At 35.3% G+C, this 22980-nt stretch overlaps 3 protein-coding genes and 1 long non-coding RNA gene across 5 annotated transcripts in view; 3 read left to right on the top strand and 1 right to left on the bottom strand.

Annotated features, from left to right (window-relative positions):
* Positions 1 to 686: 686 nt before the first annotated feature.
* LOC111492772 (E3 UFM1-protein ligase 1 homolog) lies at positions 687 to 17482 on the top strand. Of its 2 annotated transcripts, none has more exons than XM_023142213.1 (21): positions 687 to 953; positions 1277 to 1588; positions 1668 to 1934; positions 2264 to 2311; positions 3125 to 3190; positions 3287 to 3390; positions 3647 to 3740; positions 3824 to 3880; positions 4424 to 4862; positions 4951 to 5105; positions 5257 to 5322; positions 5413 to 5481; positions 5575 to 5667; positions 5816 to 5881; positions 7306 to 7352; positions 7443 to 7506; positions 9394 to 9471; positions 9568 to 9630; positions 16374 to 16466; positions 17038 to 17207; positions 17296 to 17482. In XM_023142213.1, the coding sequence occupies exons 1-20, from the start codon at positions 780 to 782 to the stop codon at positions 17155 to 17157; spliced, it is 2475 nt and encodes an 824-aa protein (XP_022997981.1). In that variant the 5' UTR covers positions 687 to 779; the 3' UTR covers positions 17158 to 17207; positions 17296 to 17482. The 2 variants fall into 2 exon arrangements, with proteins under 2 accessions (XP_022997981.1, XP_022997980.1); XM_023142212.1 differs by having other exon boundaries at positions 688 to 953; positions 17038 to 17226.
* Positions 9637 to 11130, top strand: LOC111492774. The gene is made up of 2 exons (XR_002719928.1): positions 9637 to 10269; positions 10475 to 11130. It is a non-coding gene; the product is annotated as an uncharacterized LOC111492774 (long non-coding RNA).
* A 506-nt stretch (positions 17483 to 17988) lies between the features above and the next one.
* LOC111492773 lies at positions 17989 to 18529 on the bottom strand. Its single transcript, XM_023142214.1, has one exon. It carries the CDS (start codon positions 18456 to 18458, stop codon positions 18039 to 18041), a length of 420 nt encoding a protein of 139 aa, XP_022997982.1. The 5' UTR covers positions 18459 to 18529; the 3' UTR covers positions 17989 to 18038.
* A 4179-nt stretch (positions 18530 to 22708) lies between these two features.
* LOC111492712 (calcium-transporting ATPase 1, endoplasmic reticulum-type-like) overlaps positions 22709 to 22980 on the top strand; it is a 6088-nt gene continuing 5816 nt past the window's right edge. The window contains exon 1 of the mRNA XM_023142128.1: positions 22709 to 22853. The gene's annotated coding sequence lies outside the window, so the exon portion shown is untranslated. The remainder of the gene's footprint in view (positions 22854 to 22980) is intronic.

Below are 22980 nucleotides of genomic sequence, written 5' to 3'. Positions count from 1 at the left end.
TCAACCGTCATATGAACAACACATTTCACATAGAAAGGATTTTGGGCTGTTCATTCGTCTCGCACTCCATTGACCTAGATGATGATGTTATGGAGCCTATGGGGTTGAGTCTGTGAAGTACGTGATGACAATCCAGGGGGATAGTTTTGATCGAGTAAGGGATAAGAATCCATCCATTGTCTTAAATTCGACCTAATCTAAAAAGACCAACCTATCTTCGGGGTCTAAGTAGAAACACCCATTGACATGTGGATGTTTTCATATGACCATGAGTAGCTATGTCCCCGTGAATTAAAGTTAGAGTTCAAGAGGTGCTATGAACTGAGCCGATTAGTTTCTCAGTCACTTCACATAAAAAGTTTGAAAAATTTGAGAGGAGAAAAATGAACTAAGATGAAAATAGATGGAACTGAGATGAAAATAGAAAAAGTATAATGGTTTAAAGGAAAAGATGTTTCATGAAACCCATCTATAAATGTACTAAATTCTTTTACTGCTTCTTAAAAGTATAATGGTCTAATTAGTCAATTAACCATTTTGATTAATATATTATTATAAAATAATGTATCGAAGACCAGAGTAATATTTATTTTATTTTTCTAAAAGTGTAATATTTAAACTTATAAAAAAAAAGTGTTTTAATTAATTAATTAATTAATTAAAAATATTGAATATACTTAAAAAGTATCCCAAAATTCAATTTCAATTCCCTTGTGGAGCTCCATTTGTCTGTGTGCTTGGCTCGATTTCTGCTGCGCTCTGTAAATCCCAAAGCCAACATGGACGATGAATTGCTGGAACTTCAGAGACAGTTCGAATTTGCGCAACAGGCGAAATCAAGCATTCGATTATCGGAAAGAAACGTCGTTGAATTGGTCCAGAAGCTTCAAGAGCTTCGTATCCTTGATTTTGAGCTCCTTCACACCGTCACTGGCAAAGAATATATCACTCCTGTACGATTGTGTATTTCTCTAATCGCAGATAATTTCTTCAATCATTTACTTGTTAATCGCCGAAGACATACAATTTAATTCCCGATATATATATGATTCTGTTGAACTGATGAATATAATTGAAACTTTGTTAACTTCTTCAAACGGTACGATTTTAAGCTGTTTGGTTTGCTTTTTCCCCCGCCCTGCAAGAAGCCCAGTTCTTGAAATGTAGGATATATGGCAGTATGGACTTGGGATGTTATTTTTTAATTTCTTTTAGCTCAATACCAGTGCATTATGAGCTGCAGCTTCTGTTGTTCTAATGCCTTTTAATACAACAGGAGCACCTAAGGCGTGAAATATTGGCTGAGATTGAGAAGTTAGGACGCATTTCTTTGATAGATCTTGCGGATACTATTGGTGTGGATCTATACTATGTCGAGAAGCAAGCCGAACAGATCATATCTGATGATTCACGACTTATGTTGATTCAGGGGGAAATAATATCTCAATCTTATTGGGATTCTGTGGCAGAAGAAATAAATGAGCGGCTTCAGGAATCTAGTCAAATTGCTTTGGCTGAAATTGCTGCAGAGTTACAAGTTGGTTCAGAATTGCTTGCATCCATGTTGGATCAACGGCTTGGGACGCTGGTAATTTCTTCTCGACTATCATGATCAGCCAAATTTAGTGTAAGGAGGAAAGTATTTCACTGTGATTTTGTTGATTTAGGTAAAAGGTAGGCTTGAAGGTGGTCAGCTGTATACCCCAGCATATGTTGCACGGGTTTCTGCCATGGTTCGCGGTGCTACCAGAGCTATTACTGTTCCTACAAATTTAACTGTAATATGGATCTCTTTACAGCAACTCTTGCAAGGAATTAATGGAGCTAGTGGTATAGCCGTTGATGCTTCATTTTTCCAGTCTCTTTTTAATGGACTTGTGAAGGAAAATGAGATTCTTGGATCACTTCGTGCAGGTGTTCATTGGACACCAAATGTATGCGACCTTTAACTTTCAATTTGTGCTTATTTGCAGATCTTTTTCTTCTTGTCAAATGCTTATTTGCAGTTCAGATTATTTTCACATTTTGAGTAAAGCACTGATTTTCCACTGATCATAGTAGTTATTTGTAATTAAAATAGGGGAAAAAAAAAAACAAAAAAAACAAAGAGAGGGTTCTCAGAGTGTTGGCAAAGGAGAGGAAAAGGAAAAAATTTGGGTTTATAAGAGAATAGATATGGCAGCAGTTATAGATTTTCTTAGTTCTTCATTTATCTTCTAAAAGCTAATGTAGTTTTTTGGTTTAATGTGAAACCATAATGCAGATATTTTCCATTGCTCAAAAAGAATGTGTAGACTCTTTCTTTTCACAGGTATGGAACTCTTATCATTCTTCTGTGTTTATGTTGTGGAATTACGAACATAGATTTCTTTCTCATTTATAGAATTAAGTTCGTTTATCAAAATCATTTAAAAGTAATCATTGGCTTTCTTCATGATACTCTGAAGCGCCTGTAAAAGATTTGATTTTCATCCATGCTTCTATATGAATTTCTTTAATTACTCTTCTATATGATAACCATTTTATAACTTCTTTTAGCATTGGAGTGGGAAGATGCCTTCATCTTTCCTTTCCTTTTTTGTAATTTTATGATATTGATAAAATGTTTGTTATTCTTAAGTTAAATACGCATGTGTAGAGATTATACACATTTTATAGTCAGTCAAGTGCCTTATATTATTTATCACTAGTATACATAAATCCTACTAAGATATGTACATTATATTATCATCGTCCAGTATCCTAATCTTTAAAATACAGGTGCTGTAATGCATGATACAAATACTATTTTATATATTAGTTGAGTTCTTATTAATTTTTGCTTTCATTTTTTTTCTTCTCATGCTCTCTGCTTTATTTTTCTCTCTCCACCTCCGCACACACTTACAGACGCAAAATGAAAAGAAAAAAAGAAAGGAAGTTGTATGTAACGTGAGTTTTTCATTTTTATCCAAAAATAGAAAAAAGTACAGCATCTCATTTTCGTCCAGAACCATTGGTCACACTTTTGCAAGAAGTAATTGTGGCTGTAACTGGAGAAGTTGGGGCCTTGAAGTGCTTCTGGAAATATTTTGCCTCAGTAATACTATGTTCTCATTTATGTTATTTCTTTATTTTAATACAGAATTCCATTATTAGCTATGAGTTTCTGCGGAAACTTGGAGTTCCCAACCCCATTCAGTTCTTGCAGGTATTTTATTTCTTTTATCTTGATTTTGTGCTTTAAAATAATGGAATTTCTGTGCTTACATCATAAACTTGTGATAGAGATCTTGCTTGATTCTAGTCCAGATATCCTGATGGCATACCTTTAAGTACTACATTCATTCACCCTTCAATAGTTGAAATGTTGGATTCTACTGTTGAGGATATCCTTGAGCGTGGTAGCTGGTAAGGATTATCTTGTTGTAATATAGTTAGCTCGCCTTCTGTATACGTTGTTCATAAAGAATTGGAACTTATTTCATTTTAAAATATTGCTTAGATCTTTAAATACCGAAAGGTGACCGGAACTTGGTAGGAATGTTTTACGATAGACTTTCCTTTATTCACAACTCATTCATAAAGAATTGTGCGCATGTTCTTATATCAATACTCAGAATAATGTTTGCAATGCTTTCCCTATATTTATTTTCTAATGGTGCAGGACCAATTCTCTTCTTGTACTTCCTTCATCATTTGAGGCCCAAGATGCATCTAAAGTTTTGTTATCATGCCCATCTGTTCGGGTTTCTTTAAAGGTGAGTATAGTTGCAAAGTTGTGTTATTGCTCATTTAATGACACGGGGAATTTTAAGACTGCCTTGTTCATCTTGCTTTGCAGTCTAATGATGCTCTCATATTTGGTGATTCATTTATATTCAGCAATATTTTTATCAAGGTATGGCTTTTTATTATATAATTTTGTTGTCATTCAGTTTCATAAAAAGAACCTACGGATTCCTTCCATTTTCTTTGAATTTGAGTTGTAGTTCATTACTAGATGCTAGTTGTGTACTAGCATACAATCAGTCAACAAGTCTTGTCAGGATGGCTAGATTCCATGCTGGTAAGGTGCTTGGAGAGTTTGGAGTGGGAGGGGAGCAAGGTTGTGGTTTTTACATGCTAACTTGTGAGGTTGATAGTTGAATGGACTTTATTGACCATTTTGCATGTCTTGTGCGTTGCATTGTAGATCTTGTCATCAGACTTTGATTTGACCTATATTCTCTCCTTTGCCTCTTATCTCTCTCTTGTACAATATTAGAAGTTTGAATTTGTAGCCATGGATAATTCGAAATAAGTGATCAAATTTCCAAGTAGACAATGGATAATGATTTGTGAGAAGTAACATAAAACTCATGCGGAACATTGAAAGAACTCTTGAACCAAATTTCACTCTTTAAATTGGTTTATCAAACAATCTTCCATTTGTATAAACCAGGATCTGTATGCTCGCATGGAGAAAGAGATGGAGGCCATAAATGTCCCAGGATCTTCTATAGGCACCTTTTCTGGAGATTCACTAAGCAGTAGTAAATTTCAAACTGATCCAAGCATGTTTTCTGAGTCAATTGAAATGGGAAATAATAGCTGTAGAACTGGAGAGATTATGGAGAAAAAGTCAAAGAAAAAGAAGGGTAAATCAACTGGAAATACTCAATCTACAGCTGCTGAAAGTGCTCTGGATGATCAGGAACCTTCAACTAAATCCAAGAAAAACCAGAGGAAAGCTAAGGCTTCATCCTCTGTGCAAGTGGCAGAGACTAAAGCAGGGGGTAAAAAGGAGTCAGTTAAAACCAAAGAGAACGATATTTATTACCCTACTGAAGAATGGGTTATCGAGAAGATCAAGACACTGATACCTGATCTTGAGGAACATGGTTGTAAACTTGTTTTGAGTGGAATTCAATATTTTATAATAATGTGCGTACATTGTAGTTCTTGTTCTGACATACTAAATTATAATAGGCATAGATGATCCTGCAATAATCCTCCAACCTCTGGTAAATCATCTTAGACCTATGCTGAACAATTCATGGAGAGAGAGGAAGAAGGCATTATTTTCAGAAAATGCAGAGAAAATGAAACGCTTACTTGACAATACCCAACAGAAACTTGATGAGGTAAATACAGTTATATTGCTCTATGTTGGTGGTGATTTGAACATTGCATTCATTCTGTTTCTAGTGGGTAATAAGTTTAAGAAGCTTATGATATATTATTGAAAACCTACCCAGAAGAAACTGTATGCTAAGCTTGCGTTTTCCTGTGCAGTCTTTCTTAAATTTGCAGCTATATGGAAAAGCTTTAGATTTATTTGAAGATGACCAGTCAATATCTGTAAGTAAAACGTTTGGTAAACAATTTTTGAAGAGAAGTACATGTGAATTGGGTATAACCACAAAAGAGATATTTGGTAATGCTTTACAGGTCATTTTGCACCGGCATTTGCTAAGAACAACAGCTGCACCAATTGTGGATATGCTTTTTCATAACTTGGTGAAGTTATATATTTTTCTTTTTATAGTACAAATTGAATCCAGAGTGAATGATGGGATAATGTTTTATTTGTACTATGAATTTATAATGTAGGATTTGCACAACAAGTTGAAGAATGGAATTGAAGTTGCCGAATTGCAGAACTCCGAACCAGTCTCACTTAGTACTGGAGAAAGAACTACAATTGTATGGAAAAAAAGCTTTACATGATATAACTGTTAAAAAAAGGATGAATTATCATGGTTTTTCTTTCTTTTGAAACCTCTAAAAAACTTGGCCTTGTTTCCAAAAAGTGATATGCTCACAGTTGTAGTTGTGTATCTTTGCATTTTAGGCTAAGAGCTTTCCTGGATCTCTGTCAATTAAGGCTGTTACTGTAGCTGAAGCTTTGGAAGGGAAGGTAAGTCATCGATTGTTAAGAGGATAGTGCTTTGTGCATGTAATCATATTTTTTCCCTTAAAGGATACTGTTATTGATAATGATAATGTTTTTCAATTTCCTTCTTACTTGGGAAAACTGTTCGACAGACTATATTTCATATTTCTGCTAGGTAGAGTTAGTATGCAACTAAAGATATTAGTTAGGGTTGTTTCTACAACTATTTGATGCAGAAAATAATCCATCAATGAATAATAGAACATGTTGCATTGCTAATCCGGACAATTGATTAATGCATATTTTTGACAAAAAAAGTCAAAGGTTTGAATCTCACCCCTATATATTATTGAATTATATATGTGTGTGTCTGTGTGTGCTGCTATCTCTATCAATTGGAATTGCCTTTTCAATCCTGAACAGCCCTAAATGTTTAGGGTCTGCGTTTTTTTGTTCTTTTGTACTTCCATTTATGAAATTTGGTTTCTTTATTAAGAAAATCACGTTAACTTTCCAGTACTCCTATTTCTTTCTTAATCGACTATTTTAGTTACAATATTTGTTTTCTTTATTTTTTTTTTTCAATGAAAGTATAGTTTCTCATTAAAAAAAAAAAAAAAAAACAAAAAAAGCAATAGTTTAAATTCAATTTAAGGAGTTTTCTAGTATATGACCTTTTTTTTTTGTCAAGGCTTATGAAATTGAAGTCCTAATTCCTATATGAATTTAAGTAATCCTAGATTGATTATCAAGGTGCTGGTCTGTCTTTTTTTTTTTTTTTTGTCCATCTTATCTTGTTTTCTGTTTACAGATTTGACACCACAATAGCCCACCAAGATCTCCAAACTTTCAAATTGAACATTACATTTTTCTATTGTTGTGTAATATCAAATTCACTTTTTTCACTTGTTTTTTTTTTTGTTTGTTTAGAGAACATTGAGTTACAAGTTTTCATTTTATTTCTTTTTTCTTTTTTAAGAATTTAAATCAATTTTAATCTTTATTTTCAATTGGATTCATGGTGTTCATTTCTTTATACTTTATTTTATGGAAACTTCATTCAGTGCGTACACTGAATATTCGGTTTAACCTGAGTTCAATTTATATTTTATGAGTAAATAAATTTTACCACCATATTTCTATTATTCGTTCATATTTTCAATCAATGTGTTTTTTTTTTTTCAAGTTTATTCCTGAAAGCTTTTTTTATTTGTACTTAAAGTTGCTACATTGTTTGGTTTTTAATTGTCATTCTTTTGACTTTTCAGCATGATATTGATTCCAGTTATTGTAGTCGTAATTATAGATAAAGCTTAGCTGTTCAATGCAACATATCTCTGAAAGGACCTAGTGTATTCTAGAATTGAAGTACTAATTGTCTAATAATAATTTGGAAGGATAATGTCTGTGAATGTTATGACCCAGAGTTTTAGTGTTCTATGTAACAGCTGATGGACACCTTCATAAATGCACTGGAGGATTTAGCTGAAGAGAGGTAGCCGTCCTATTTATTTAGTAATTATGTCCCTAAGAACGTTACTCACTATTGCACTGCGCTGAACATGTGAATCTGCATTTGGTTTAGTGGAATGATCGTGAAAAAACTTGACAAGAAATTGGAGAGGACTCTTTTGCATTCCTATCGCAAGGTAAGAAATTCTGATTTTATGAATTCTGAAGTTTGAAACTTACAGACTTGCATTTACGGAGCGAGGTTGTCATTTACTCATGTTTTTTCCTAAAATATGATTTGATTCATAATCTAAATGCAACAGTGGTTCTTAAGTAACTGGGACTTCAAATTTTAGTTTAGGACAGAAGTCGATAATTATGGAAAGATAAATCTATATCTAATAACAATAATAAAAAGAATCTTCTAAACAGCTTAGGTAAGCAAGACAACTGTACAATATTCATAATAAGTTATTAAAATGGGCTATTGTCCAACATTCTTCATCAAGCTAGTAATGAATTATTTCTATTCCTTGTGGAAACCTAGTTCTGAAAGCTTTTGTCAGGCAAACTTGACTTAGAGTGAGGGATTTTTGAGAACTTTATGTTTATAATCTATGTTGCCTCGTTAAGAAATTATCATTAGATGTTTTTTCCGATGGAATGTTAGCTTCTTCAATTCACAAACATACAATGTTGCAACCTTGACTTACGGAAAGATTGTTGTACAAGAAAGGAAATAAATCTAACAGAAAAAATTTACTAGGAAATGAAAGGAAGAGATTTGAGAAAGGAGGAAAACAATTTGAGAAACCTTGGGCCAAGGGATCTTCTTGGGTGGGGTTTTAGTCCCCTGAAATTGGGTTATGTATGTTAATTAAATCCAACTTTGCTTTTAAGTCTTCAAAAGTGTCCCTAAACATAAGATTTGTGAGGATATATGTTAGACCTCCAATCCAAAAGGTTTATTCAAGGAAGGGAAAAAAGGGACTTGTGGTTGTTTCGAACATTTAAAAATGTTACTTTTAGTTAGTTTCTTTGTTGGGTATTTTGAATTAGGGATAGTTAGGTTGCTTTTGTTTATATGCTTTATTCTTGTAAAGACTGTGGGGTTTCTTGATGTTATGCAAAGAGATCGATGACCCTCTTGGATGTTATGTGTTAAATTTTCTTTGTGAATTTAGTGAATTGATAAGAGATTTCTAACAGTTTGAACTGGGAACAAGGAAGATAAAAGAAATTATGGGAAAGGTGGATGAGAGATTTGAGGAAATTGGAGAGATGAGTGAAAGTCTTCAACATTTACATAGATTGGAACAAACCATTGAAGGGCACAGGGAAAACATGACACAAACATTGTTGTCGCTTCATGAACTGCCCATAAAAAAGAATTGTACCATTAGATCGTGAAGGATACAAAGTCATGATCAAAAGTTGGAGTTGGGGGAAACTTCTGGAAACATACCCGAAAAAGAACGCTGTGGTAAGAGGGAGAGGTTGTTGGTTGGTGCTTTAAAAAAAGTGAAGATGCCCATGTTCGATGGCACCTATCTGGAACCACAGATTTTTTTTGTGCTGAACATTATTTTGAAGAATAGCAAAAAGAAGTTGCTTCTAACACAGGAGCTTTCTACCTTTGATAGGAGCTTGATGAGTTGAAATCCCTCTGATGCGGGGTGGGTGGGTGGTTCAGAAACAATGCCTCTTCCGGAGGAGGCAATGTGAAAAAGAAACATGAGAGCAAAATGAATGAAAAGGAAAAATGACTTGTCCCCGAGGCCTTGGGTCAAGTAGGCTTTCTTGTATTGATTTTTGCTACATTAGATTTCTTGCTTAGGTTGCATTGTTGCTGCCTAGATGAAGGTCAAAGATACTATATACAAAAACTTGCCGACGTCCACGGCAGGTTGAAAATATGAAACACCTCCAACTTATAGTTCTTCATCCTTTTCTAGTTTTAATATTTTATAGCCATTATGTATATGCTTATGCATGCTGCGGTGCATTAAATTGAAAATTGAAGGTCCTTGGTTTTAAAGAACCACTCACTATTTTTTTTTTCTTTTTTGTTTATTAATTGCCAGGACTTGACCTCTCAAGTTTCTGCTGAAATGGATCCAATTGCTCTTCTACCGAAAGTTGTTTCCCTTCTCTACATACAGGTTAGTGAAGCTTAACTATTAATTGAATTAATTTTATTGTACCCACTCATAATGTTCTTTGCTTTTTGGCTTGTTGATCTGGATTTCTTATGATAGATTCATCATAAAGCTCTTCAAGCTCCTGGAAGGGCAATCTCTTTTGCTATTTCTCGGTTGAAGGTATGTTTTTATAAAACTTGATGAAAGAAAGATGATAATTAAATCTTATCTCCTGATTAGTGTAATAGCCTTACGAGATTAATTGTGGAGAAAATGAAGTTTCTAATCATTATAGTGCTCATATGTTCATTAGGTAAGCTATTTAGAGTCTGGTTTAGAAGAGAGCGAGACGGAAATATTACTATACTGGCTATGGATGTCATTGGTCTTTGCTGCAGGAACTATCATTTGCAGACTCTAGAGTTGGGGCTAAGAAAATGAAGTTTTTATGCTTAAAATGGAGAATAAGTTTGATTTAACTCCTGGAATTACACTTTTGAGAGGCAGATCTGAGGTCTTTCCCTTTGGTAACGTAACACACTATAATATAAAAGATAGGACAAAATGACAACAAGTAGTTGGACCTTTAAGGGTTAAAATCTTTTCTTTAATCATTCTGCTAGCATTGGTTTGTGTTTAGGTACTTAATATTTTCAAATTAGCTGCTGCAAGTTTGTAGGTTTGGTTTAAAGAAATATCAACCATAAGGTGCTGAAAGGTGGCTAGAACAAGCTTTTGAATTTGTGTTGTTTTGAAAACCATAATTGTTTTTGCCTCTTAACTAGATTAGGATGTATTTTGGAAACCTACCTTCTATAGGTTTTTTCCTTATTTATTTCCTTCCTCTACTGAATGTTAGCTAGCATGTAACTTTCAAGGAATCATGGATAGATGCTCCCTTCAAATAAATTCGACTGAATTTGAGAGAATTCTTATCAGCATGAATTTGTTGAAGGTCAAGCTTACCTTAAACTTTTTTTTAACAACAAACAAAACTTTCCTTATTTATTTCCTTCCTCTATAGGTTTTTTCCTTATTTATTTCCTTCCTCTACTGAATGTTAGCTAGCATGTAACTTTCAAGGAATCATGGATAGATGCTCCCTTCAAATAAATTCGACTGAATTTGAGAGAATTCTTATCAGCATGAATTTGTTGAAGGTCAAGCTTACCTTAAACTTTTTTTTAACAACAAACAAAACTTTTCATTAATAGACTAATGCTCAAAAGATCTAGCTCCCAAGAGGGTGGGAATACATAAAACAGTGATAACAAGGCATCCGAAGTAAGACATAACATAGAAGAGCAAAGGCCTGGAGAACAGAACACCATGATAAGAATGGTAATCTTGCGGAAACAAATCAAACAAACCAAGAAATGAACTGAGCTATAGACAACTAACCAACCACAAAGCTATCCAAACTGAGTTAAAGTCTTCACCATCTTCAACTTCTTATAAAAAATTCTAAGGAAATGCAGGAATGAGTCAACCAAAAGGGAAACTCCCAAAGAACTTCAAATTTCCGGCATAATCCAAAAAGATACCTTAAACAAATGCATTGGGGAATGGACAGATTCAACCAGGCTAGAAGAAACTGAAGCTCCCCTATCAAATTTTGATGAGCATCCAAACAAAAGCACCAGCAATTTAAATGACCTCCCCAAACCTCAAGTAAAAAAAGTAAGCTAGCTAACTCCTTTAGAACTATCTCCCCAACCTCGTGAAAAATAGGAATAGACCAACAATGAAAAATTAAGCATTCTGACGGACTCCTGGAACATACGGGGTCACCTATTTAAATTGCTAACCACTTGCCTAGATTAGTGAGGAGAATTTATCCGGTAACAGAATATCAATTCTTGATGGTTGATTTTCATCTGGAACTTTAACAATGGGGCAATTTGACTTATGGTGTGTTGGTGACAACAGAAAACTGAATTGAGATTGAGAGGAGGAGTGATTTGAGTGATGGGGAGGGAGGTCCTTTTATAGGGGATTCCCGGAATTGGTTGAGATTTTTGTGGATGATTTTGGGGATGAATTTGAATTCACCTCCTCCTCTTCCGTAACTAATTCAAATTCTATTATTAGCTATTATTAGTTTCAACACCCTCCCTTAAACTGAATTCTGCGGAAATCAGTTTAGGACTTCATTTCATCTTCTTGATATACATCTTGGATTCTGCATATCCCCATCTTTCTTCTGAGCAAACAATGGTTGTTTCAAGGGCTTTGTCAATAGGTCTGCGATTTGTTCATCACTTCGGCAAAAGTTGAGTTAAATAATGCCTTCTTTACACAAATCACGCAAGAAATGAAATCGAACATCGATGTGCTTGCTCCTTCCATGCAACACAGGATTTTTAGACAACTTAATAGTTGACATATTATCACAATATATAACCGTTGTACTTGGTTGCTTCTGATTAAGAATTTCAAGCATTTTTCTTAACCAAATTGTTTGGCACGAGCATGCTGCTGCTGCCACAAATTCTGCTTCTGTCGTTGAGAGTGTTACAATAGGTTGCTTCTTTGAAGACCAGCAAATAGCTCCTGAACTCATCAAGAAAATACTTTCTGAAGTACTTTTACGATCGTCTATATCACCTGCATAGTCGCTATCTGTATAGCCAACTATCTTCGGATCATCTCCTTTTTTGTAGAATACCCCCAAATCAGAGGTTCCTCTCACATAACGAAGTATCCTTCTTGCTGCATTGAGATGTTTTTCCGTTGGATGCTCCATGTAACGACTTATCATACTAACCGCATACATGATGTCTGGTCTTGTTGAAGTTAGGTACATCAAATTTCCCACAATTTGTTTGAAGTACCTATTATCAACCTCTCGCCCGTCAATGTCCTTGTGCAACTTTAAACTCAATTCTGATGGAGTTCCAAATGTGCGCTCATCCAATTTAAATCTTTCAAGTAATTCTCGAGCATACTTCTTCTGACAGATAAAGTTACCTGCGGGAGTTTGAGTAACTTCTACTCCAAGAAAATATCTCATCAAGCCAAGATCTCTCATTTCAAATTCCTTCATCATGCTCTTCTTAAAAAATTCAAACATTTCTTCATTATTGCCAGTAAATATTAAATCATCAACGTATAAGCAAATAATCAAGCCAAGATCTCCCTTTTCAGTTTTCACATACAACGTATGTTCATACGGGCATTTAGTGAATCCCATCTTTTCAAAATGAGAATCAATGCGACTGTACCATGCCCTCGGAGCTTGCTTCAAACTGTACAAAGCTTTCTTCAACTTGTATACTTGTTCCTCTTTGCCTTTTTGAACAAAACCCTCTGGTTGCTCCACATATACTTCCTCTTGAAGCTCTCCATGTAAGAAGGCTGATTTCACATCAAGTTGATAAATAGGCCAAGATTTTTGTGCTGCAATAGAAATTATGAGCCTGATAGTGTCTTGACGTGCCACTGGTGCAAATACCTCCTTATAATCAATTCCATACTTTTGCTTGTATCCTTTTGCAACAAGTCGCGCCTTGTACTTATCCACCTCACCGTTTTCATTCAACTTGGTTTTGAAAACCCATTTTACTCTGATTGTTTTTTGCCCTCTAGGAAGATCAGTGAGCTCCCAAGTCTTGTTCTTCTCTATGGATTTGATTTCACTGTCCATAGCTTCCTTCCATTTCTTCTCTTTTACTACTTCTTCATACACAATTGGATCACTATCCATAAAGAATGCAAAATAACCACTATCACTTGATTCATAATCCATCTCATAATCAATCGTCCAGTTTGGTCTTTTTCTTGTTCTTGGATGTCTTTGATTTTGATCATGATCTTCTTCTACTGGTTCTTCTTGTTGAGCTTGTGATGAGCTCTCTCCATGCTCATAGTGAGGCTGAATAGGAGCTTCAGTTTGTTCTTCTTCAAGATCTACAGGAATCTGCTGATTCACAGTGATCTTTTCTTCCCATGTCCAAGTCTTATTTTCGTCAAAGACTACATCACGACTCACCACCACCTTCTTTGTCAAAGGATCGTAGAGCTTGTATGCCTTAGAGGTCTCGCTTACTCCAAGGAACACACACTTCGAACTCTTGTCCTCAAGTTTCTTCCTTTTCTCATCAGGAACGTGTGCATATGCTATGCACCCAAAGATTCTAAAGTGGTCTACTGCAGGTTTTCTTCCGCTCCATGCTTCTTGTGGAGTCATATCTCTAACAGAAAAGGTAGGGCTCCGATTGAGAATGTGAACGGACCACACAACAGCTTCTGGCCAGAATTCCTTCGGGACTTCTCCTTTATTTAGTAAACTTCGAACCATGTTCAGAATGGTCCTGTTTTTCCTTTCGGCCACACCATTTTGTTGTGGTATATATGCTGTTGTTAATTGCCTCCGTATGCCCTTCTCTTCACAAAATTGAATAAACTCTTTCGAGCAGAATTCTCCACCTCTGTCAGTTCTTAAAACCTTGACTCTTCTTCCAGTTTTGGTTTTCATAGTAGCACAAAATTTTTTGAAGCAGTCAAAGGCTTCTGATTTGGCGTGCAAGAAATAAGTCCATGTTTTTCGACTAAAATCATTGATGAGGGTCATGAAATATTTCTTGTTACCATTTGATGCAGGAGAGATGGGACCACATATGTCTGAATGAATCAACTCCAAAATTGCTTGAGCTCTTCTTGATTTTCCAGATGGAAAAGAGTTTCTTTCATGTTTTGCTACTACACAGCTCTCGCAAATTTCCGTTGGTGGAGTAATATCTGGCAACCCAGTTACCATCTTCTTTGAGGACAACGTCTTTAATCCTTTGAAGTGTAGATGACCGTACCTAAAATGCCAAAGTCAAGTGGTATCTTCTTTCTTCACCATCAAACTTTTGGCAACGATATTTAACGTCAACGGATATAGACGGTTGGTGGTCATCTTCATCTTAGCAATCGATCCTCTTTTGGAGTCATAAATTTCACATTCATCATTTTGGAATGTGATCACATACCCCTTTTCTTGTAACTGACCGATACTAAGTAAGTTGGCCTTAAGATCAGAAATGTAGAATACATTAGAAATAGACTCTACAAAGCCATTTCTAGTCTTGATATCTACGGTTCCTTTCCCCATCACTTGGAGAGATGAATTGTTGCCAAGAGAGACCGTAGTATGAAAATTTTCATCTAAAGTTGAGAAGAATTCCTTACAACCTGTCATATGATTGCTGCATCCAGAGTCTACGACCCATACACCTTGATCTGCCACCTTCATAGCATGGAATGACATTAATAATGTTTCTTCTTCTCTTCTCTCCACAAAATTGGATTGATTTCTTTTCTCCTTTTGGAGCCTGGTATAGCATTCATTTTTGTAATGTCCAAGGCGTCTACATCTGTAACATTCCACCTTAGACTTGTCAAAGTGCCTCTTGCCTTTGTTGTTGCCTCTTGCCCTTTGTTGTCATAATCGTTTCTGACTAGGTCTGCTGACCTGCCAACATCTCCACTTCTTTCTCGACTGCCTCTCTCACGACCTCTGCCTCTTCTTTGCCCTCTACCTCTAGAGCTTGAAGTTTCACTTGGTGTGGATATCTTTAAGGTTGTCATCTCCTTTATTGCACTTGTACGATTGAGTCTCTGCTCATGTACTAATAGGGAGCTTTGGAGTTCATCTATTTGCATTTCCTCGACATTGTTTGCTTCTTCGATAGAACATACAATGTAATCGAACCTTGGTGTTAGTGATCGCAAAATCTTTTCTACGACCGCAACATCTGTGATTGAACCACCATGCATCCTCATTTTACTTGCAAGACTTATAACCTTGCCAATATAATCATTCACCGTTTCTCCCTTTTGCATTTGGAGAATTTCAAAGTCTCTCCTAACTGCCTGTAGTTGAGCACGTTTTACTCTCGTTGAGCCTTGATACTTCCTCCTCATAGAGTCCCAAATTTCCTTGGATGTCTTCTTCTGAAGCATTGTTTCCAAGATAGTCCTATCAATGGACTAAAATAAGTAGTTCTTGACCTTCAGGTCCTTCAACTTCGATGCTGCCAACAGTTGCTGTCGATCAGCTGAGAGTACCTCGCCTTCATTTGGCTCTTCATAACCTGTTTCCACCATATCAAAGAACTCCTTTGATCTGAGAAAATTTTCTATCAACATCGCCCAATGATCATAGTGACCATCGAACCTCGGGATGGCGGGCTGAACGTAGTTCTCAACTTGTTTTTCTGCTGCCATTTTTGCTGCTGCAAGATCGCTCTGATACCAGTTGTTGGTGACAACAGAAAACTGAATTGAGATTGAGAGGAGGAGTGATTTGAGTGATGGGGAGGGAGGTCCTTTTATAGGGGATTCCCGGAATTGGTTGAGATTTTTGTGGAGATTTTTGTGGATGATTTTGGGGATGAATTTGAATTCACCTCCTTCTTCTCTTCCGTAACTAATTCAAATTCTATTATTAGCTATTATTAGTTTCAACATGGTGACTGGAAATGGGTTTTTAAGTCAGCATGAACAGAATCCTCAGAATATCACTTCTCCCTTACCTTATATTAATAATGCTCGGTCTATAATGGACAAAATAATTTGTTACGAAGGTGAAGGTGAATTACGCATGAAAATTAATCAGGAGAGGATGATTATTAGTGATTGCTTAATGATGCACTGCATCTCCCGCTGCAAATTCCAGAACCTTTGGTGAGGAGAGAATGAACAAAATTCATCTTATTATCAAGGCTGCCAAGCTGCTGCTGTTTCCTTTTACCATCATTCAAAGTATTTGTTTTGTAAAAATATGACTTTAAGTTCAGTTCATACATGCGCTGTTGGACTCGTGAAACCTGCATTCCCCTTTTTGATAGGCCAGGTTAATTTGTTAATAAAATCATTAATTGCATGCGGGGTCTACTGAGGTCTGCAACTCTCTGAAGTTATGTGCAAAATTTCAGGATAAACTGGATGATTCAGCATGGAAGATCTTATCAGATTACCAAACTGCAACAGTGACTCTTCTGTCTCTTATTTCAGCTGCTGCCGGTGATGTAAGTGAAATTTTCCTTCTCTCATTACTGATTTAGCATTTTAATTTACGATGTCTAGACTTGCGCAAAGAGAACAAAAAAATTTCATCGTGAACTAGGAAGAATGAAGTCTTTAGACCAAAAAATTTGGTGAAGTCGAACCATACGTGTCAAAAGAAACTATTTTATTTTCCCCACAAATTGTAACATATTTTTTATTTCTAATTTTGTTGTAAAAAAATTGAGTGTTACAGAAACTATAATTTTAAAATGCTGCAAAAACCCCAAACACAAGTTGGTTGTGAACATAGAAATTCAAAATGGTCATCAAATATGCATTGAATAATATGTAAGTTTGATTTTGTATTTCTTTTCTAGCCATAGCTTTGTAGGCGTGATCTTATGTCATTAAAATATGCAATTAGGTGAATAATTTTGCAAACATAATATTAAGATCCGATTATCTTCATTTTCAGTTGATATTTTTTCTTACTCTTAAAACAGGAAGCCATTTACGTTTCTTTTGACCTTGGATAGAACTCATTTGCAAAAGCAAGCACTAACAAATGTTTCTGTACGTGCAATTTTTCAGGAAGACGACTGTTCATCCGACAGAATATTGACCAAAAGGGAATATCTGGAGAGTCAAATTCCAGCTCTTAAAGGCCTTGTCCAGAAGGGAGCTTCTGGAGAGCCGAAACCCAGCACTTAAAATGCTTGGTTTTCTCTGCATAACGATATCATACGACCCGAGTCTTGCAGGTCATGTATGCAATTTTCAGTAAGTTCTCTAGCCTAGCACTCTTTGAAATGGAATCAAGCTACTTAAAAACTTCAAAACAATGTGCAGGTGAGCAGCTTGGGTAGCAACATATCATCGAACAGTTAATTCTCTTGACATAAATTTAGGCCGAAACAATTTACGCATATCAACTCGAGAAATGATTGGAATTGGCCATCACGATGTGGTTGATCACTCGCTCGCCTATTTGGTAAAAACTCTGAATAAACGCCATAGCTCTTTTAAACAAGGCCATTCTGTTACTTTGATAAGAGTAATAGGTAATGATATACATAGTTTCATAATTCGGTAGCTACTTTTTTCATATTGGGAAAAGGTAGATTTTCATGTGAATACACTGATGACATTATACTCTGTTTTAGAAGCTAATGCATTTAAAAGTGAAGCTTATGAAAATTTAATTATTGCAAAGATTCTACTAATTATGGGGCCGCTTTAAACAGGAGATTAATGATGGATTACACGATGGAGTTCTGAATTACGTTTACATATTGTAATGGACGTGAACTCCAATGGTAATTTTAATTAATTTAAATATTTAATTAAAATGTCTTCTTTTATTTTATTTATTCAAATATTTATTTTTGTTTACTTGTTCAAATTTTTATACTTGGCAAAGAATTAATACCTATATTAAAAAAAGTAGTATTTTAAAATACGTTAGATTGACATAAATACTTGTAATAAAATGATATTATTGTAACCATGTTTATTAATTTTTCATACAACCAAACAGCTGTCGAGAAAAACTAAGAAAACAAAAATGTAACCAAAACATTTGATTCCACAAATCACCATTGCTTACGGCCGCCACCGTCAACTTTAGCAACACAACAGACCAACAACCGTCGAAACATGGACAGCAACGCACCACCAGAAGAACCCTGCTTGGCGGCGGCCCTAGCAACGGCGAAACAGCGGCTCCTTCTCTTCCTCAGACCTTGGCGGATCTCCTCCGGCTTCCGAAATGACCTGAGCTTCCCAAGGCAATGCTGAGTTGTACCCACAGGGGCGACGGCGTCCTCTCTAGAAAAGGTGTAGCTCCTCAGATACATTTGTCGACGAGCCCCTCTCGGCCGTGGGCGGCGGCGTTCCTTCTCTGCAGAGTCGTTCTCCTCCTCCGGACACCGCTTCAGGTTCACGTGGGTCGGCCGGCCGCCCGGGACGACGCAGACGTTGTCGACGCATTCTGATATGCAGACGGAGGCCATCGTCGGCGAAGAGATTCCGGCGACGGTGATAGGGTTTTAGAGATTTTTGTAATGCAAAATGAAAATGGGGAAATGGGATTTAATTAAAGAGATTTAAATTCTATTTAATTGACAACAACAAAGGAAGATGGATTGATGAGTTTTCTTTTATTATTATTATTATTATTTTTTGGATTATCTCTATTTGGTTGTCAATACTATTTATCAATGGCTTCTTATTGTAGTTGCCAAATTACGCTAAATCATTTGAAGTACATATGGAAGGCGTCTATCAAACTATGTGTGTTAGTGCACTAACATATCCCAGTAGCATACGAGAGCTGGAAGCTCAATGAGATCAAAATGATCGGAATTTTATACATGTGTTTAAATGACATGTTGATTGTGGTCATTAGCTATTTAATTTAATGAGTAGTTATAATGGATGTGGATTTCGGCTTCATTGACTATGGTACCACAAATAAATGATATTGGGTTACCTTACTGTACTAACACACTGTCTATAGCATTTGGGTCTAACGACGGTACAACTCAAATCATTGGTTATCTATCCACTCAACCTAACAATGCATGTTGTATTATTTTTACTACGTGTACATGCATGTCTAAACTCATCGAGAGATTACTTAGTAAATACTCAATCTTTTAATATTTATTTTTTTTACAAGAAAAACATATGGGTCGGGCAATGGGGTATGGCTAGTTTTTAGTTTGTTTTGGAATTGCATTTTATTTATTTTAAACTTATAATTTCATGATTTTTTTAATACTATGTAGTGATAACCTTTACAAAAGTAGTAGAAACAGGATCGATATGAACTTACAACGATGAACCAAAGCAAGCAATGACGATGAAAAAAAGATACCTTGCTCGAAAAGATGGCAACGGTGAAAACAAGAGTACCTAAAAGGGACCATAAAACATCCCTTCCAAAAGGCCAAGGGTCAAAGAATGGTCAGAATAAAGGTCCCATTCAAGATTTATAGTAGAAGGAGAAATATTTTTCCTCGACCCAATGGAGAATTCAAATTTATTAGTTGAATGAACCTAAATAAGTTCATAACCTAACACACAACACAATTGAACAAATTGGGTTGATTGATCGAGTTTTTCAAATTATTTGATTTTTTGAATACTCCTAAATCGAAAAGAGAAGTAAATTGAGGATGAAGTCGAGAACGAAGAACCTATGAATCTCATGAACATCGATATTGTAGGAGTTGTTTTCTTGTAAATTAGGCACAAAAGAGAGACAACTCAAAAGGGTGGCCAAGCCAGCTGGATCCCTGCTATGGTATCCACACTAGATAGAGCCTACATACACCCTACACCCCTTGCCCATTGCTATCTCTATCTTTACCTTTCAACTCGCTTCCATCACAAAAACTAGAGCTTACCCATTCTCAATCCTTTTCAAATCCAATCCATCCATTCATTTCGTATGTTTTCTTAGACATATTAGTTTGAATTTAAAGAAAATCGAACTATATATAATCGCTTAATTCAAAGAGCTAAAATTGAACCACCAGTTTTGTCTTTTCATTGATAATCAGTTCAATCGAGCGTAAAATTTAGAAAATTGGATCGAGTATTACCCCTAAATAGTAACTCTAAAGCATTGTCTCCAAAACTTTAATCAAGTTCTTTTCGTACATCAAAACAATATTTTCAGAGAAAAATGATCGATCAATGATAATGAATATGTAAATTATAATCGTTGTGAATATTGAAAAGGTTGTCCAATTGGTCAAGTTCAATAGCTATCTGAATAGAATAAAGGTTAAAGCGTCTCTTAAAAAAAAAGAAATTTTTGATATGTGATGATTAAAAGTTTTTTTTTTTTAACATGTTCAAACTATGGAATATATTATCTATCGAAATTCATTCTTCATTTCATCATAATGACAGAACATGTTAAAAAAAAACCCATATGGGTTTACAGGGTGGAGACGGGCGATATTTTAGTAGGTAAATTAACGCCTCAGAGGGCGAAAGAATCATTGTATGCCCCCGAAGATAGATTATTACGAGTCATACTTGGCATTTAGGTATCTACTTCAAAAGAAACCTGTCTAAAACTACCTATAGGCGGTAGGGGTCGAGTTATTGATGTGAGATGGATCCAGAAAAAAGAGGGTTCGAGTTATAATCCAGAAATGATTTGTGTATATATTTCACAGAAACGTGAAATCAAAGTAGGCGATAAGGTAGCGGGAAGACATGGAAATAAAGGTATTGTCTCAAAAATTTTGCCTAGAGAAGATATGCCTTATTTGCAAAATGGAAGACCTGTTGATATGGTTTTCAATCCATTAGGAGTCCCCTCACGAATGAATGTAGGACAGATATTTGAGTGCTCACTCGGGTTAGCGGGGAGTTTGCTAGATAGACATTATCAAATAGTACTTTTTGATGAGAGATATGAACCAGAGGCTTCTAAAAAACTAGTATTTTTTGAATTATATGAAGCCAATAAGCAAATAGCGAGTCTATGGGTATAATCAAAACGAGTAGATAACATAGTCATGTCAGAAAAGATATAGATGAATTCTAAACCATCGTGTACAGAATCCAAACTTGGAATCTTGCACACGAGGACATGGTACATTGCATCATAATTTTAAAAAACAATAACATTAAAAGTTTAATTAAATAATTATCCATTAATGAAGAAAGAAAAAAGAAAGTCAAAAAGTGAATTAAGACTTAAAAAGTAATTTAAAGCTTTCATAATGAATAAGAAAAAAGGAAAAATAAAAAGGCAAAATTAAAAAAAGTGGAAAAGGACAAATACAAGGCATACCAAGGCACCATTAATGCAAATGTTAGGCTATTTGACTTATATCTCATATCATAATCAATTTGGTTCTTATTTATTTTCATACCATAATATACTATGTTCTATATTAGGTAACTTAGGTAATGATTATTACATTGGTTAGTAAGGATGTTTCCACACAAATACAAATTGTTTCGATAATGGGTTTCAAAGATTTGACATTTTCGAACTAGTTATACTGCAAAGAGAGTATGTGTTTGAACGAGATATACTGCAACAAGAAGAAGGAAAAGGATTGAATAGCGGAACTCCCAAACATTTGGCGATCTCAAATGTGTTGATATCAATGGTGACTCATTATTTCGATGAATCATTTCTTCAGACAGAAGAGGATTATGTAAACACTTACTCGAAATCTCACTTATCAGATTCCATTTTGGAATACACAATTTTTTTCTTAGTTGTATAATCCAAGTTTTACCAGATATTGTCTGCTTTAGTCCATTACGTATCACAAGCCACCATTTGAGATCTCTAACTACGTGAGATCTCACAATCCACCATTTGGGGCTCAATGTTCTTGTTGATAAACCAACTAGTGTGGCTCTGATACCATTTGTAATAGCACAAGCCCACAACTAATGGATATTATCTGCTTTAGGCTATTATGTATCGTCGTCAGTCTCACGATTTTAAAACGTATGTGTTAGAGAGAAGTTTCCACATCCTTGTAAAGAATATTTCCTTCCTCTCTCTCGAAGGAGATAATCTATGCTTTAGGCCAGTATATTTCGCCATCAGCCTCACGGTTTTTAACGGTTAGGAAGAGATTTTCACACCCTCATGAAGAATAAAAAATAAATAATGCTTTGTTCCCTTGAATAGACTGATAGAAAGACCGAAAGAGATCACAAGAGATAGACTCTAGGTAGAATGGAACAAGTTAAGTTTGGTTCAAAAGTGAAAATTTTCTATAATTAATGGTAACATTAATTTTTCATTCTTAATAATCAAAATAAAAACTCGAAAATAATTTTTAAGAGAGTAAAAAAGAAAAAAAAAGAGAAATATAATTATGAGTAATAAAAAAAAAATTGGAAAAGGCAACATAATTCATAATAAATTAAAATGAAACCCCAAAGTGGATGATGATGTAAGCATCTCAAGTTCTCAACGAATCAGTGAAGCCCTCGATTGAAATTCAAAAGAAATACGAGGGCATATTAGCAAATTACCTTTTCCAAATCCCAAGTTTGGTAGGAAGCTTCGCGGGCTTCTGTTATTTTAATAAGCTATAAAACTAATTCCATGTGGATCCCACTTTTTCTTACCGTACACCTTCATAACGCATTGCTCGTATAGCCACCAGATTTTAACACGTGGCAATTATTTTATCGGTTTTGATTTGCTAGCGGTAGTACCGGATGCAGTCGGATCATGCGGTTGAATCGCTCCTTATTTAACCTATAATCAATTCCCTTCCATGGTTCCTTGTTCTCCAGTTCGTCGTCACTGGTAGCGTCACGTTGGTTTGATTCTCTCTCATGCAGTCGACTTCAGTTTAGAGAGAGGGAGAAGCCCGAAGCCCTTCGGCGTTAAGGATCCAATCATTCTGGTAATTGTGGTTTGTGATTATGTGAGAAATGATTGTGTTGATTTTGATTTTTTTTTTTTTTTTTTTTTTTTTTTTTTTTTTTTTTTTTTTTTTTTTTTTTTTTTTTTTTTTTTTTTTTTTTTTTTTT

The sequence above is a fragment of the Cucurbita maxima genome, unplaced genomic scaffold, assembly GCF_002738345.1.
Source record: "Cucurbita maxima cultivar Rimu unplaced genomic scaffold, Cmax_1.0 Cma_Scf00018, whole genome shotgun sequence".
NCBI lineage: Eukaryota > Viridiplantae > Streptophyta > Magnoliopsida > Cucurbitales > Cucurbitaceae > Cucurbita > Cucurbita maxima.
This window is presented reverse-complemented; position numbering and strand designations above follow the sequence as displayed.